This window comes from Semicossyphus pulcher, unplaced genomic scaffold (genome assembly GCF_022749685.1).
Source record: "Semicossyphus pulcher isolate SPU_LCO1_2020_fin unplaced genomic scaffold, fSemPul1.0.p SCAF_7, whole genome shotgun sequence".
Classification (NCBI taxonomy): Eukaryota; Metazoa; Chordata; class Actinopteri; order Labriformes; family Labridae; genus Semicossyphus; species Semicossyphus pulcher.
Genome location: NW_027211748.1, coordinates 30,399,334 through 30,414,733, shown reverse-complemented (window position 1 = coordinate 30,414,733; position 15,400 = coordinate 30,399,334). Strand labels below are relative to the sequence as shown.

Sequence of the window (15,400 nt, the reverse complement as noted above, 5' to 3'; positions counted from 1 at the left end):
CACTGCTGGAGACAGCCTCAAGTGGACACCAGAGGAACTGCAGCTTTTTGCACTTCAGTGTTGGCTTCATTTCTCAGCTTCAGAGGTAGCTGCTTGACCTACCGGTCTACCTGAGCTCACGCTGCCTGTGTACTCATTATTTACACATGGAAAAATGAGCCGAGCTGACCTTTGCAGTGGAAATAAGTCATGAGTAAATTTATGACTTTTAATGTCGGGAACATGAGACATAAAGAACAAATTATCAGCAATAGTTAAAAAAATATGTTTAATTATTATTGTCATGATTTAGATTTTTTCTACCTTCATAGTTATGTAAAAACAAAAACAAAAGAAAAAGGAAACATTTTTACTCACTATCTTTCAGTTTTGACAACAATAACATTACTTTTGAATGTTTTTGCTCTTCTTGGCAGCACTTGTCTTCCATACTTAATCGTCCCTTCACTCTCTGCTGCAGTTGCCGTACATCTCAGGTTGCTTCAGTCGGCCGACGGTCAGGTTTCAGATGCAGTTGCTGCCTTCACGGCTCTTTGATTGGCTCAGCGTTCAGTTCCTCGTGAGGAAATCACTCCTTTTATAGTTAACGGAGCGCCGCGCGGCTGTTTTCCGGGTTCACACTCACTCAGCATGTAGAGGAGGCGGACCGCTGGGACACCTGGACCACCGCGGACACGCCGGAGCCAGGACACACGCTATCGACCCGACCATATCGATCAGCTTTCAGTGAAGGTGAGGAGCGGCAGAAGGGCTGTGTTCCGGTCGGGGAGGGGAGGGTCAGAGAGGGGTTGTGGATCAGCAGAGGGGGGGTTTGAGTCCTCTCTGGGTGGATCCTGGTCTCAGATCAGACATGTCAGGTCCTGCAGACTGCTGCTGCAGACTCACCAGGAAAAAACTACAAGGTTCAACTTTACTTTTTATCCTTTTTAATGTGTTTATGATCAGACAGAAGTCACGTGTCGAGAAGTCAAAGTTCAGTTTTGATTCTGGGCTGAGATCAGTTTATTGAAACATCAACATCACGACGGTTTGCTGAAGGTATGTGACGACACCAAACAACGGCTCCTATGTGTGTGTTCTGTAGTGAGCAGCCTACAGTAAGTACAGCTGTGAGCTACATTTACTGCAACTGTTATCAAACTTTGTACTCTGACTCGGCTGAAGCTGCAGGTTTAATGTTTCAGAGATGAAGTGAAAACTCAACAAATGAGATCACAGCTGAAGAAATACAAAGATCCTTTATGGAGTACGGTAGAAGTAGGTACTGTGTTAGTACTGCATCCAGTACAGCTGGAGGTGCTTTAGAGTATTTACGAGTTATAGAACTTTAAACCTCTGTTCTGCTTCAGCTCAGTGGGAAATGTACTTTTTACAGCACTACATTCATCTGACAACGTGTGTTGCTTTAAATAAATAAAACAAACCCAAATCAAGATAACCTAAGATAGTTCCTTATTGATCCCCAGTAAAGGCTGTTGCAACAGCACAAAGACAAGTAGCAAGAAGGCAAATACAAACAAGAATAGATCAAATATATGAAATAAAATCAGAGGTATTTACAACTGGTATACAAAAGTGACAATCCAAAGTGACATGGGTAATAGCATCAGCATTTAGCAGCATGAAATAGTACAGTCTAAATAAGGTGATGTATGTTATATTACAGTATGTACATGTATATAATGTAGTATGATATGGAATATTAAGTCAGTAACAGTGTATATACGTATAGATAAAGAATATAATACTATATAATATACTATACTATTAAATTAAATAATAGAATGATAAGATGCAGTATTATTTTACTAATATACCAAGCAGTACTGCCTACAAAGTATCTAAAATGCACATAAGATTATGAGGGATTAAAATCAGAAGATTCCCAAATGTATTGAATTATTTTGATTCAAAGAAACGTGTCGTAATGTTGTTTGTAAAAGCTAGTTTGTTTAAGCAAAGCTTAAATTGTTTTATTTCTTGTTTTAAACATTTAGATGTCAAAATGTCATAAAAGCAAAGAAAACTTCCCCTCACGTCCGAGACAAATGAAATTCAACTTTACTTTCTAAAATTCGACTCTATTCTCGGAAGGCTTCCTCTGATTTATGTTTCTCGTGCCTGGCCCAAACAGTTCAAACTGGCACCAAATTGAGGAACTTCAATATTAAAATGCTCTTACATGAATGCATCAGTGATAAAATTAGATTAAAATAATGTTATATTTTGATAGAACGCTGCAGAAGAGTACTTGATGCTTACAGTACTTGTACATAGGTTACTTCTTCAAGAACTGCCAACGAGTAAAACTACTGCAGCTCAGATATGTGTTGAATACAAACAGTGTGAGCAGCTAATTTAAGAACTGAAAGTAAAAGAAGTGGAAGTTTCTGTTGTGTGAAACTGTTTCTGCTCAGGCTGACTCCTGCATCGTGTCTCAGCTTCAAGATCTGAATAAATAAATCTCCAAAGTCAACAGTGATAACCGCAGTCAGAACTCTTCTCCCTGAAATGAACATAGATTACTGGAGTACAGTTTGTTCTATAAAAGATTGTTATTCTAAGTGTGTGACAACATTACAGAAAGGATCCCCACAGAGATAGACCTTTTTGTTACAGAGGAAGAGGATTTTTATTAACCAGAAACGTTACATCGCTCTCTTCAAACACACCAGACTCCATCTACAAAAACGTGAATTTAAGCTCTCAGAAGACAGGAGCTGCTGATCTACCACTGCCATGATCGGTCTGTTAGTTTGTGTTGTTTTGTGGCTTTGTGCTTTAAATGGTCAGTTGTAACACACAACAATATCAACAAACTAACCAAACAAGGCAGCAGTAAACCAGCAGCTCCTGTGTTCTGTGAGCTTAAATTACAGTTTTTTTCAATGGAGTCTGGTGTGTTTGCAGAGAGCGACGTAACGTCTGTTTGTGGTTAAAACAATCATCTTCCTCTGTAACAAAAAGGTCTATCTCTGTAGGGATCCTTTCTGTCATGTTGTCACACACTTAGAATAACAATCTGAGCCTGTCAGTGGAAACAACAAGAACCCTTAACGACCTTTGATCGGGGGCTGTTCAAAATAGGGCCCGGCTTTAAGAAATCTGCTTTTCCCTCTCTGTGTTTTTACTGCTAATAATTGTACAGGTAAAAAAGTGATTTTTATAGTTTTACTAAATACTTCTTCCTCCTAGTCTCTGACACTGAGTGTGATTATGTTTTTAGTTTCTGTTTGATGAAGATTCAGATGATCTGCAGTTTTCTGTCAAAGGAGGAAGCTCGTTTTGACTTTGTGAACATGAAGAGACGAAGCTCAGAATAAACTCGCTGGTTTTATTCTGAGCAGCTCTGTAACGCTGTGGCGTTGCTGCTCTCGCAGTGTCTTACCTGATCTGGGCTCAGTCTGCTTTACTTCCTCTGTTTTAAATTTAGGCCAAACTTTCAGAGACTTCACTTCCTCTTTTCACTGTTTGTAACGAGAAGACGCTGCTTCCAGTTCACTTTGCAGCTCACAAACACGACAAAGCTGCGTCTGCCTGAACAGCGACAGACTTTAACTTTATTAGGTGTATTTGTAGGAATTAGACACTTAGAATCCAGTGTTCACTTCACCTTAACAGTGAGTAGCATTAAGGTTGTTTCAGAATTACATTTATTGTTCATCATTTTGCTTCAGCCTCCATGTTTTTGACTGTGAAGGTGCTCATGTTTGTCGTCTTTGGAAACTCTGAGATCTCCAGAATATAAACAACGTTCTTTGGGAGTTTTAAATGTCTTTGTAGCCTGAGGTCTGTCTTATTGAGGATCTTTGTGCAGGGTGGTGTTCAGCCTTACCTGCAGCCAAGGTTTGGTAACTGACTGGCAAAGTCTGGAGCCTGCAGATAAACTACGGCCCTGTTTACACCTGGCATTAACATGTGTACAGGTTGGATGGTTTGTGGTCAATATGGTTACTTCTGGCTGAAAAACACAACTGCAGCTAGAATGCTAAACTCAAGGCTGGAAAACAGCAGTTTAATCTACCCATTGTGTTCGGAGGTCTAAGTTAATAACAGGTGCAAAAAGTTTTGTTTCCACAAGTTGTTTCCACTGACAGGCTCAGGTTGTTATTCTAAGTGTGTGACAACATGACAGAAAGGATCCCTACAGAGATAGACCTTTTTGTTACAGAGGAAGATGATTGTTTTAACCACAAACAGACGTTACATCGCTCTCTGCACACACACCAGACTCCATTCAGAAAAACAGTAATTTTATCTTGCACAATACAAATTGCTGTTTTATTAATGGGGTCTGGTAGGTCTGAAGAGAGAGATCTAAACGCTGTTTCTGGTTTTTAAAAACACCGTACTCTTTAATGTGTGTGTGGTTTTTAATCAATTCATTGATCGTGGGTGTGTCCTCACCGTCACTGTCTGACGCTAACGCGCTTCACTCTGTGTGTTGACAGCATGGGGAACCTGATCAAGGTGTTAACCAGAGACATCGACAACAATGGTGGAAACTTCTTCCTGGACTTTGAAAGTAAGAAACACAAACACTGCTCGTACGTGTTGAATCAGTAGTTACTCAGAGAGACGGGGAGAGTGTGTGTTCGACCTTTGACCTCTGCGTGTCCCCCCTGCAGATGCTCAGCCCTCACATTCGGAGACGGAGGTGTGGGAGGAGGTGAACCAGGTGTTGACAGAGGCTCGGGTCATCCTGGAAGACCTGCAGGCGTACAGAGGAGCAGGAGAGGAAATACGACAGGTAACACAGGTGACAGGGAACATAGGGGACAGGTGATACAGAGGACAGGTAACATACAGGACAGGTAACAAAGGGGGAAGGTGACACAGAGGACAGGTGATACAGAGGACAGGTAACATACAGGACAGGTGATACAGAGGACAGGTAACATACAGGACAGGTGATACAGAGGACAGGTAACATACAGGACAGGTGATACAGATGACACAAAAGACGTTGAAGGAACACAGAGGACACCTTACAGAAGACAGGTGAAACAGTGGGCAGGCACAGAGAACACATCACATAAGGGACAGGTAAAACAGATAACAGAGGACAGATGACCCAGAGGACAGGTAACAGGGATGACGGGTACCATGGGTGGCAGGTGAAACAGAGGACAGGTAACACAAAACAGATAATATAAAGGGCAAGTAACACAGGGGACAGATGACTTGGACAGGTAACACATAGGACAAGTGACAAAGAGGACAGGTGACAAAGAGGACAGGTGACAAAGAGGACAAGTGACAAAGAGGACAAGTGACAAAGAGGACAGGTGACAAAGAGGACAGGTGACAAAGAGGACAGGTGACACAGAGGACAGGTGACAAAGAGGACAGGTGACAAAGAGGACAAGTGACAAAGAGGACAGGTGACAAAGAGGACAGGTGACACAGAGGACAGGTGGTACAGAGGACAGGTGATACACGCCTTGTTTCCCTCCCTTGCCCCTCCCCCAATGTTTTCACCCATTCTCTTCCTGTCACCCCCCGGTGTCCACCTTCCTTGAAACTTGTCTGCTTCTACACCACTTGATCTGACACCTTAAGTTACTTTACAGGTAATTTATTTGTCTGTGTGTGTTTGTGTGTGTTTCAGGCTATCCAGAGTCCAGGTGTGGAGGGTGTTCAGGAGAAGGCCTGGTCCGCTGTGGTTCCTCTGGTCGCTAAACTCAAAACCTTCTATGAGTTCTCTCAGAAGCTCGGTGAGGAATAAGAATAGTGTGGCTGTTATTCCCACGGCGGCCTCTAGAGGCAGCGAGCAGGACAGCACACTGCTGGAGCTCATTTCAGTAAAAGTTTTCAGTGTTTCCTGTTTGTTTCAACGTGTTTTTCTAAATGAGAGAAAGTGGAGACAAAAAGAATGGCGGGATGAACTTACCTGTCTCCCCCCCGACTCCTCCCCCGTCTCCCCCTCCCGTCAGAGTCCAGTCTGCGGCGTCTCCTGGTCATCCTCACCAGCTCGGCCTCGACTCCCACCCAGCACCTGGAGCAGAAACAGGCTCTGGCTCGTCAGTTCGCCCACATCATGCACTTCACGCTGCGCTTCGATGAGCTCAAGGTCCGCTCACACTCCTCTTCTACCGTCTACACCTCCTTTTAGTCCTCCTGCACTTTCTCAAACTCCTCTTCTTCCAGCATCTCTACCTCCTCTATCTCTGCCTTACCTCATTTTAGCTACCTCCGGCATCCCAGTCTATTCCACCTCCTTAGACTCCTCCTTGTTTACCTCCTGCATCTCCTTCACTCTCCTCAACCTCCTTAACCTCTCTTACCACCTCCACCTAATCTTCCTACTACATCTCCCCCCGCTCCCCCCCTCTTTCAGCACCGCTATCTTATCTAGCTCCTGCGCTTAAACCTCCTCCACCACCTGCTCCTACTCTACCTTTACTTCTCTCCTTCTTTTACTTCGCCTATACTTCCCGTTCCACCTCCTGGATCTCCTGGATCTCCTCCTCTGCCTCCACCTGTACCTCTTGCAACTCCTCCACCTCCACCTCATCTACCTTAACCTCTGTCACCTCTTGCACCTCCTCTGTCCCATCCACCACTGCCTCATCTAACTCATGCACCCCCAGCCCCTCCTACACCTCTTCCACCTCCTCTACCTCCTGCACCTCGTCTTCCTCCTCCACCTCATCTTCCTCCTCCACCTCATCTACCTCCTGCACCTGCGGCACCTCCTACATCTCCTCTACCTTGCCACCTATTACTCTTGCACCCCCACCTACTTTACTCCCCCTTATTTACCTCCATCACCTCCTGCACCTCTAACCCATCCAGCACTGCCTCATCTAACTCCTGCACCCCCACCCTCTCCTGCACCTCTTCCTCCTGCACCTCCTGCACCTACTTTACCTCCACCATATTTACCTCTTCCATCTCATCTACCTCCTGCACCTCCTCCGTCTCAGTCTCATCTACCCCCTCCACCCCCTCCACCTCATCACCCTGCACCTTCTTTAACTTCCCCTCAGCCTCCTCCTGCAAGCCCTCATCCTCCACCATCTCCACCTTTGCCTCATCTACCTACCCCACCTCCTCTACCTCCACCTCATCTACCTCCTGCACATCCTCCTCTTGCACCTACTGCATCTCCTCCACCAACTCCTCCTGCACCTCCACCTACTTTACTCCCCCTTATTTACCTCTGTCATATCTCCTCCACCTGATATACCTCCTCCACCACATGTCCTTCCTGCACCTCCTTTGAACAGTCTCATCCATCTCCTCCACCTCATCACCCTGCCCTCCTCTGCATCTCCCGCACCTCTACTTCATCTACTTTCATGTACTCTCCCTTCTCCTCCTGCTCCTCCTGCTCCTATTTCACATCTACCTCAGGTACCTCTTGCACCTCCTCAGTCTTAGGCCTCAAATACCTCCTCCACCTAATCACCGTACCTCCTCCTCATGCATCCCTTGCACCTTCTTTACCTTCCCCTCAGCCCTCATTCTCCACCATCTCCACCTCTGCCTCATCTACCTACCCCACCTCCTCTACCTCCTCCTCATCCACCTTCTTCACTCCCTGAACCTTTTGTACCTCCTCTATCTGTTCCAGCTACTGCACATCCAGAACATCCTCCACCTCATCTACCTCCTGCACCTCCTCTACTCCTCCTCCCCTGTGCCTCATCTACCTTAGTATTATTATTAGTCTTAGTATTATTTGATGAATCTAAGCGAACATAAAGACAATTGGATTAAAAAATCGAATCATTCCAGCCTAAAGGAAACTTTCTGATGACCTCTTCTGTACACTCCTCTCCACGCTCTTCTTCTCTTGTTACAGATGACAAACCCGGCCATCCAGAACGACTTCAGCTACTACCGACGAACCATCAGCCGCATGCGGATCAACAACCTCTCTGTAAGACTGCTGAGTTTCCTGTCTCCCCTGAAAGGCTTAACACAGTCCAGTACGTAAACAATATTCATCTGATCACTGACTTTGGTTTTAAAGGAAACCTGTTTTTTTTTCCAGGCTGACGCAGGAAATGAGGTCAACAACGAGCTGGCCAATCGGATGTCCTTGTTTTACGCCAGCGCCACGCCGATGCTGAAGACGCTAAGTGACGCTACGTCAAAGTTCGTCTCAGATGTGAGTCAGTCCAGGGATTTATATCCCACTTTCTTTGTGGATTTTATTTCAATAAATGAATGTGTGATTTACGTCTGCTTTCTAAATGAATTTATTAAAGCATTCATTTAATTTGTATAAAACATTTGTTGGCTGCTGAAATGTAAAGAGTAACAGGAATGCAATAAAAAAAAAAAACCTGTAAAAGAAAAAATATTTTTTAGAAATAAAAAGACAAATATCAAAATGTAAAGAAGTAATAATAATAAGCCTTTTGTTTGATTTATTATTTAGTTTATTTGTTGATTTATTTTTGTATTTGTTTGTAAAAATATTAGTTTATGCACATAAATTAATATTTTTTCTGTATGTGTACATTATGTACATATTTTTAATGTATCTTATATTTTTTATGATGTCACTAATTTATTATTTACACCTGTGTTTTATTATATTTACATTTGTTTTAATAATAATAATAATAATAATACATTTTATTTATTTAGCACTTTTCAAGATATACTCAAAGAAACAAAGATCCATTTTGGTTGGATATTTAATCTGTCAATCAACTGGTTTGGGCGGGTCTTCCTTCAAAGACTGAGTGGTTAATAAATTTTGTTCAGTCAAAAAAATTGTGGAAAATTGAAACGATAAAAAACAAAGAAAATATAATGAATAATAGTATAAATAAAAATATATGTACATAGATTTTAGATAAATGAATAAAAACTCTAAATGCAGAAATAATTGCAGAACAATATATGTAAATAAAATGAAAATTATTTTAATTATTCATTTCTGTTATTTTTGTAATTTTTCTATTTATTGCTCTTTATATTCCAACATTCATTTATATATTTCCTGAGACTCCTAAAGAAAACATGAAACTAAATTATAAAACTGTTCAAAGATATAAGATTTTATTAATTTAATGTTACAATATTGTAAGTGTAATAGTCATTTCAGCCAGCAGGGGTCAGCAGCAGCATGTAGACTTTTTTCTTTTCATGAGCCACCAGCAGAGGGCGCCCTCACTATGACTTTCTGTGTCTACAAACGCATGAAGGAAGTTTCACCTGTGAGTCTGTGACTGGAGGAATATTAAATTAACTTTACTTTCAGCTGATTAAGTTTTATTAACTCGTAAAAACACAAAACTGTTGTGCAGTTTATTATTGTAAGCTTTTATCGCCCTCCAATTTATAATTATTAGAAGTCAAATCAATTCTATTTGAATTAAAATGTATTTCTTATAATTTATCTGGAGTCTAAGGACATGTTGTTTCTAATCTCTAGGTTTTAATGTTATAATTTACACTTTTGTATTTTGCATATTTCTGTAACAGAGTGATATCATAAGAATAAGCTGTGGGGTTTACTGTACAGTTTATTTAGGCACTGGACTGCAGTACGCTTATCTGACAGCTTTAAAAAGAAGTTACTTTACAGATTGATATTTAAAATATATATTATAAATATAAATAAAATATAATCTGAATAAAATATGATGTATCTGCACAGATAAACTTCTATTATCAAACAAGTGACACACTTATGAGAAGGACTTTTACTTTGGTACTTTAAATAAAAACTGCTTCCATACTTTTACCTGAGTGAGATTTTAATTGCAGGACTTTTGCTGGTCAATGTCTCCAGTTTCTGATATCCACATGCACTTTGTAAACCTGTTTGTTTTTGAATAAAACTTTATTGTCCTGTTGTTGTTGTAACAGAATCCGGACGTCCCGACTGAAAACACGACAGACTGTCTGAGCACGATGGCCAGCGTGTGTAAAGTGATGCTGGAAACACCGTGAGTCCTGACGTGTTCCTGAACGCATCGTCACAGCCACCTGCCTCAGACATGAACCAACTGTGTGTGTGTGTGTGTGTGTGTGTGTGTGTGTGTGTTCAGGGAGTACCGCAGTCGCTTCACCAGTGAGGAGACGGTGTTGTTCTGCCTCCGCGTGATGGTCGGCGTCATCATCCTGTACGACCACGTTCACCCGGCCGGGGCCTTTGTTAAGACCTCCAATATAGACGTATGTTAGCCACACACACACACACACACATACACACACACACACACACACACACACACACACACACACACACAGGTAGCACACACACAGCTTTCCAAAATCTCAGATCGAACAAACACGCCAATCACCTGCCTCCTCCTCCTCCTCTACTGACATGTAGAGGTCACCCGGTCGCTCATCAGAGCTGTGAGCAGATTGACTGAGCTGTTGATCTTCTGACATCACTTCCTGTGATTTCTGTGACAAGAATCCAAATAAATTGTGTCAAAACTGAAGGGAATAAAGTCCACTGCCATAAAACGTTGTGAGAATCTACACATTATTTATTACATTCACATTAACGGCTACAGTCGGCACTCAGACCCGGGTCAAATGACTGCAGTAGATCCGCGTAATTACATGTTCATTATGTTCATGTTCATTATCAGGAGTAATAAACACCCTGCAGCCAATCAGAATTGAGCAGACACGCAGGCCGTGCTATAATACAGGTCCAACAACTGGTTTTGAAATGTTCATTCCTCGACTTTCATAACAACAAGAACGATTCGATATTTTATTGATATGTTTCTCTAAACTTGACATAAAGTGTTTAACGAGAACACGATGATGTTGATTTTCAGATGAAAGGCTGCATCAGAGTGCTGAAGGAGCAGCCGCCCAGCAGTGTGGAGGGATTACTCAACGCTCTCAGGTCTGACGGTCTTTGAACACAACACAACACACCTCACAAAGTGACAGAAACGTTATGCATACATGTTGCTTTTGTATTAACACCAGTAACTCAGTGTTTCAGGAGATTGATGGCTGTTTGTTGGGTGGATTTTTATGAACATCCACCTTTACCTTCGTTTTTTCTCACCTGATATGATGATTACTGTTTTTGAATATTGCTTATTAAACAGCACGCTCTGCCCTGCAGGTATACGACCAAACATCTGAACGATGAGGCTACCTCCAAGCAGATCAAAAACATGCTGCAGCCAAATTAACTCGAAGCTTCTCAGACTGAAACTGGAGCGATGCAGGGAGACAAAAGTGTTGTGGTCCAAATTTCAAAAGAACTACTGAACATACTTGTAGCTAATAACTCTGTCTTTAACCTCAGTTGTTGTTTTTTTTTTACTCTGATTTTTTAAAAGCAGTTTTTTATGTTTGTGTCAAAAAAGAGGAAAAATGAGAAAAAGAGAGAAAACTTTTAGTTGGTTGATCCAAGAAGAGACGGTGTAAAAATCAGCTGTTGTTTGAGCTGCGTTCACATCATGTCAGATTTACGACAATCACAGTCTGTTGAGTGGAAAATAATGTTTCCTCTGCCACCTGGTGGACATTAAGAGAAGTACAGTTGGATCTTTGTTGTTGCTAGTTTCCCAACCTTCCCGTTAAAAACGTCCGGATTGTGTCACAGAGAGAAAACGCTGAATGCTGACATTGGTAGCTCCGCTAACGCCCCCTTGAGGCTGCAGTGTTCATTACGTACACAGTGTGGTATGTTGGACAGAGCTAAGAATATACTGATTATAAAGTTACTTATAAACTGTGTTCAGACCAAAAGCAATGTGAGTTGTTCCCCAAGTCCGTCAGAAAACCAAACTCCATCCTTCATAACGTCCCCTGTCCTCTCACATCTCTGTTAACCTCCCTCCTCCTCCTGAGCTGTGTCTGATGAACTCTCCTGCTGCTTCCAGCTCCTTGAGGCTGACCAGTGCCCAGTGTGATGAGCTGTTAGCTCGGATCAGTACCAGGATTTCTCTGATGGACACCAACTAGCTGCGTTCTGTTTCAGCTGTGGAGCGCCTGTCCATCTGTGTCCGCTGAGTGGCAGTTTCACTGTATCTATCAAGTCACACGTGGGCTGAGATCTGTCTCACTACAGCGCTATGCCTGATTCTTTGCATTGGCTTCAAATTTTCGCTTTACTTTTGGTCTGAAGACACTTTAAGGCCTTGGTCAGACTTCTTGATCAAATCAGTTTTTGGCTAATCTAGACTGAATCCAGAATCTGTAGCTGTCTGGAGACAAAAATCAGATCAAAAAACGTTCATAAAACAGCATGGGCCGCCTGATTGGAGGAACAGTCTGCCTTCAGTCTGAACATCGCATCTAGTCTGGTGCAGCTGGGTCGGCTTTATTCCACAAGACTGAGCCTCACGACCTACGGCTGGGTTTGTGGACTTCACCATGCTCCCATTCGCTGGTCAGGTTATCTGTTCCTCTGATGTGACGTGAACGCAGCATTTTTAAGGAGCACTGATCTGAGCGCTGCCGTTTGTTAAAGTGTTTTAGGGACGTGAGTCACTTCAGACCTTTTCCATTGCAAGAAGTGTTTTCAAGAAACCAGGTCCTTTTCCACTGGAGGAACCTCGTTCTGCTTTAAATCCTCGGCTGCAGTTCCTACCTCAGAATAAAGTCTCTGTGGCAGAGGCTGATTGGCCGGTCTTAAAGGAGAACTACTGTTCATTATTAATAAAAGGTGGATTTTAATTTGGTACACACAACCAGCAGTTCTACGAGCGATGAAACCAACACCAAGTAGGAGTAACGATTTGATTCGCTGGTCTTCATGCTCTGTTGGACCTGCTTCAAAAGCCCGAACAGACCTATTTTCTAAACTAGCATCCCCCAGCTGGCAAGTGGGAGCTGAATCAATGCAACAGCAAAGAACATGATACCAAATAATAAGTTAAACTGCCACACAGATGATCTCAGCATCATCGCAACCTTTGTGCAGCTCAGGAATCACCTTTAACCTGCAAACCAAAGATGAGCTTTCAGCCTTTATTACTGCAGATTTATGTTTCTGGTGTCTATTTTTACTGGAGTGTTACTCTTTCAGTTCGATATCATAATCATGTTCCTTCTCTGCCCTCGCGCCGAAAGTCCCTGCTTGCACTCACTAGCTTACGGTAACGTTAGCTCAAATGGAAAACGGTAAAATGATTCGTCAGATTCCTTAAACCCAGAACACAGCGGTACGACATTAAACACCAGCGGAGCTTCCCACCCCAGCTATGACGTCACGGGTCGTCAGAGTGCAAGCAGGCGAATTAAAGTGTAAGCAGGTTCAGAGAGAAAGCATCCAAAGCTCTGTACATGAAATTAAACAAACTGAAAAAGAGGCCATATAGACTGAGAGGATGTGACGCCCACGGCCCGGTTGTTCAGAACAGCACAGTCCAAACTACACTGTGAACATGTTGTTGTGTTTGATCACATGTGGCTCCTGAAGTGCAGCCTGAGTCCTCCTCTGCTGGGATCAGGATCATCCTGATGTTTGGATCAAAGTTTTCACAATCCTGCTCAAACGTTTGAACACAAGCTGGACGTTTGATCCGAGCTAAACTGGATGGCCAGAGTCCAGCTGTTCAAAGCTAATCCGATCAGAATGGATCAAATCTTGAGAATGGGTTGTTGAAAAGTGAAACAGGATTCTGAAATGGGATCGGATCAGGTGATCCAGTTTAAAGCAGCTGTGAGGAACTTTCAGAGTGAGGATTTTGGCGCCCCCTGTGGACAAAGTATGTAGTCCTGTAGACAACAGGAAGCTGAATTTACAGGATACAGGATTTCATCATCATCCTGAGCCGGAGTCGACTCTTTGAACAGCTGGGTCCCGGTTGATTATTTCCGTGTTAGTTTTGAATCCATGTCTTTTGTATCTGAAGCCTTGGCTGAAGGCTGACCTCTGCTTACTGCTCTGAAATCACGCACAGCACAAAGACGTTCCTGGTTTCTTGAAGGTTCACTTCCTGTGGTTTCTGGACTCTTTGCTGGAAAAGGTTTGAAGCACTCAGAGTTTGTTTGTACAGTGATCGAGCCCTGTTTGGGACTCGATCACTGTGAGGGAGGCGCTTCCAGATGGTTCCTGAAGGAGAGCTCAGGGCAGCTCGAGGCCTCACTGTTGAACTCTTTTCTCCTGTAAAAGTGAAACCGTTAGAAAACTCTCCACATGAAGCAGAAATCTCGACTTTGCGATGTTTATCTGAGTTCGTTTTCAGGTGTAACATCTTTACCTTAATGTGGATGCAAGCTGGCAAGTGTTTGTTGATATGTAGAAATGTCTCAAAATTCATGTTTAATATTGTGTTCTTGGTTCTTTGGAGCCACAAGTGACCATGTCTGAGAGAGGATAAGAGTTGCTACCACTCATACAGGTTGAAAGGTCACCCTCCCCTCCTCCTTGTCTGTGTGACTCTAAAGGGCAGCATCAGTGACTAAAGGAACCGCTGTGTTGAAGAAGACTTTTTAAGTCCAATGTAGTCGAAGGGACCCTGAGCGATGATGTTCATCTTTCCCCAGACATCTTTGAAGAACATTTAGATGCACCTTGCTAGCCAAATTAGCGCAAGCATTAGCCCCTCTCCAGCTCCACCCTCTCGTCCAAATATGGTCACTTCTGGCTCCAAAAAGATAAGACGGCGATGGCTATTGAACCACGCGGGAGTCTACAAACCTTTAATGACAATCTATCCTTCCAGTGTTTCTCAGAAGAGATTTAAAAACGGAGAAAAGACTTCAGGCAGTCACAAACATCTCTGACTCGAGTCCTGAGCAGTTCTAAAAACCCTAACCCATTATGATGATGTTTCCCCTGTAATAAACTGGCTTAGCTAAGAGAAGGAGAGCCACTGTGACGAAAAGATGCGGTACTGATGCGAGTTAAACCTCCGACTGATGTTTGATCGATGTGATCTGTGGGACTGCTGCCTGGAGTTCAAGCTTTTTATGTTGCCTTGTGTGTTAAAGCTGCAGTGTCAGGGACTGTATGGCATTAAATGTTTAAAATGATGTGTATGTTGGCCAAATAAAGTTTTTACATTTTTAAGAAAAATCTGATTCTCCTGGGGGTTTTTTTTCAGTCAGCCATTCTGAGAGCGAAGACGAAGACATACTGCAGCTTTAGGGCCGTTTAGTTCATTCATTATCCGTCTCACATGCTTTGTTAGGTATAAACAGGAAAGCTGATTACACAACAAGACACATACTTTAAGCCCAATCTTATCTGGGGTCGGGTCGCCATGGCAGCAGGCTCAGCAAGGTGACCCAGGTGTCCCTGAAGGGGGCGCTTCAGATCATCCTATCTGGAGAGGAAGAGGAGGTAGAGGTTCTCATCTTATCAAGATCTTATCTTTGAAATAGGTGTGTGAAGATTAGAAGTCCAAGCTGCTTTAAAATGAGATGGTTGTGCGTGTGTGTGCGTGTGTTGGATCCAGGAATGTGCCTCCTCTGTTTCAGGTTTGTCTCACCTGAGATCAAA

The 15,400-nt window shown here is 42.9% G+C and overlaps 1 protein-coding gene across 3 annotated transcripts; it reads left to right on the top strand.

Moving 5' to 3' along the window:
* Positions 1–624: 624 nt before the first annotated feature.
* Positions 625–14,968, top strand: LOC138611444 (CYFIP-related Rac1 interactor B-like). 3 transcript variants are annotated; one of them, XM_069684552.1, is made up of 11 exons: positions 625–732; positions 4,452–4,525; positions 4,629–4,750; positions 5,612–5,717; positions 5,937–6,073; positions 7,811–7,888; positions 8,003–8,119; positions 9,835–9,914; positions 10,017–10,143; positions 10,767–10,837; positions 11,066–14,968. In XM_069684552.1, exons 2-11 carry the CDS (start codon positions 4,453–4,455, stop codon positions 11,133–11,135), a joined length of 981 nt encoding a protein of 326 aa, XP_069540653.1. In that variant the 5' UTR covers positions 625–732; position 4,452; the 3' UTR covers positions 11,136–14,968. The 3 variants fall into 3 exon arrangements, with proteins under 3 accessions (XP_069540653.1, XP_069540654.1, XP_069540656.1); XM_069684553.1 differs by lacking the exon at positions 625–732 and adding an exon at positions 839–902; XM_069684555.1 differs by lacking the exon at positions 625–732 and adding an exon at positions 3,549–3,620.
* The last annotated feature ends 432 nt before the right edge of the window (positions 14,969–15,400 follow it).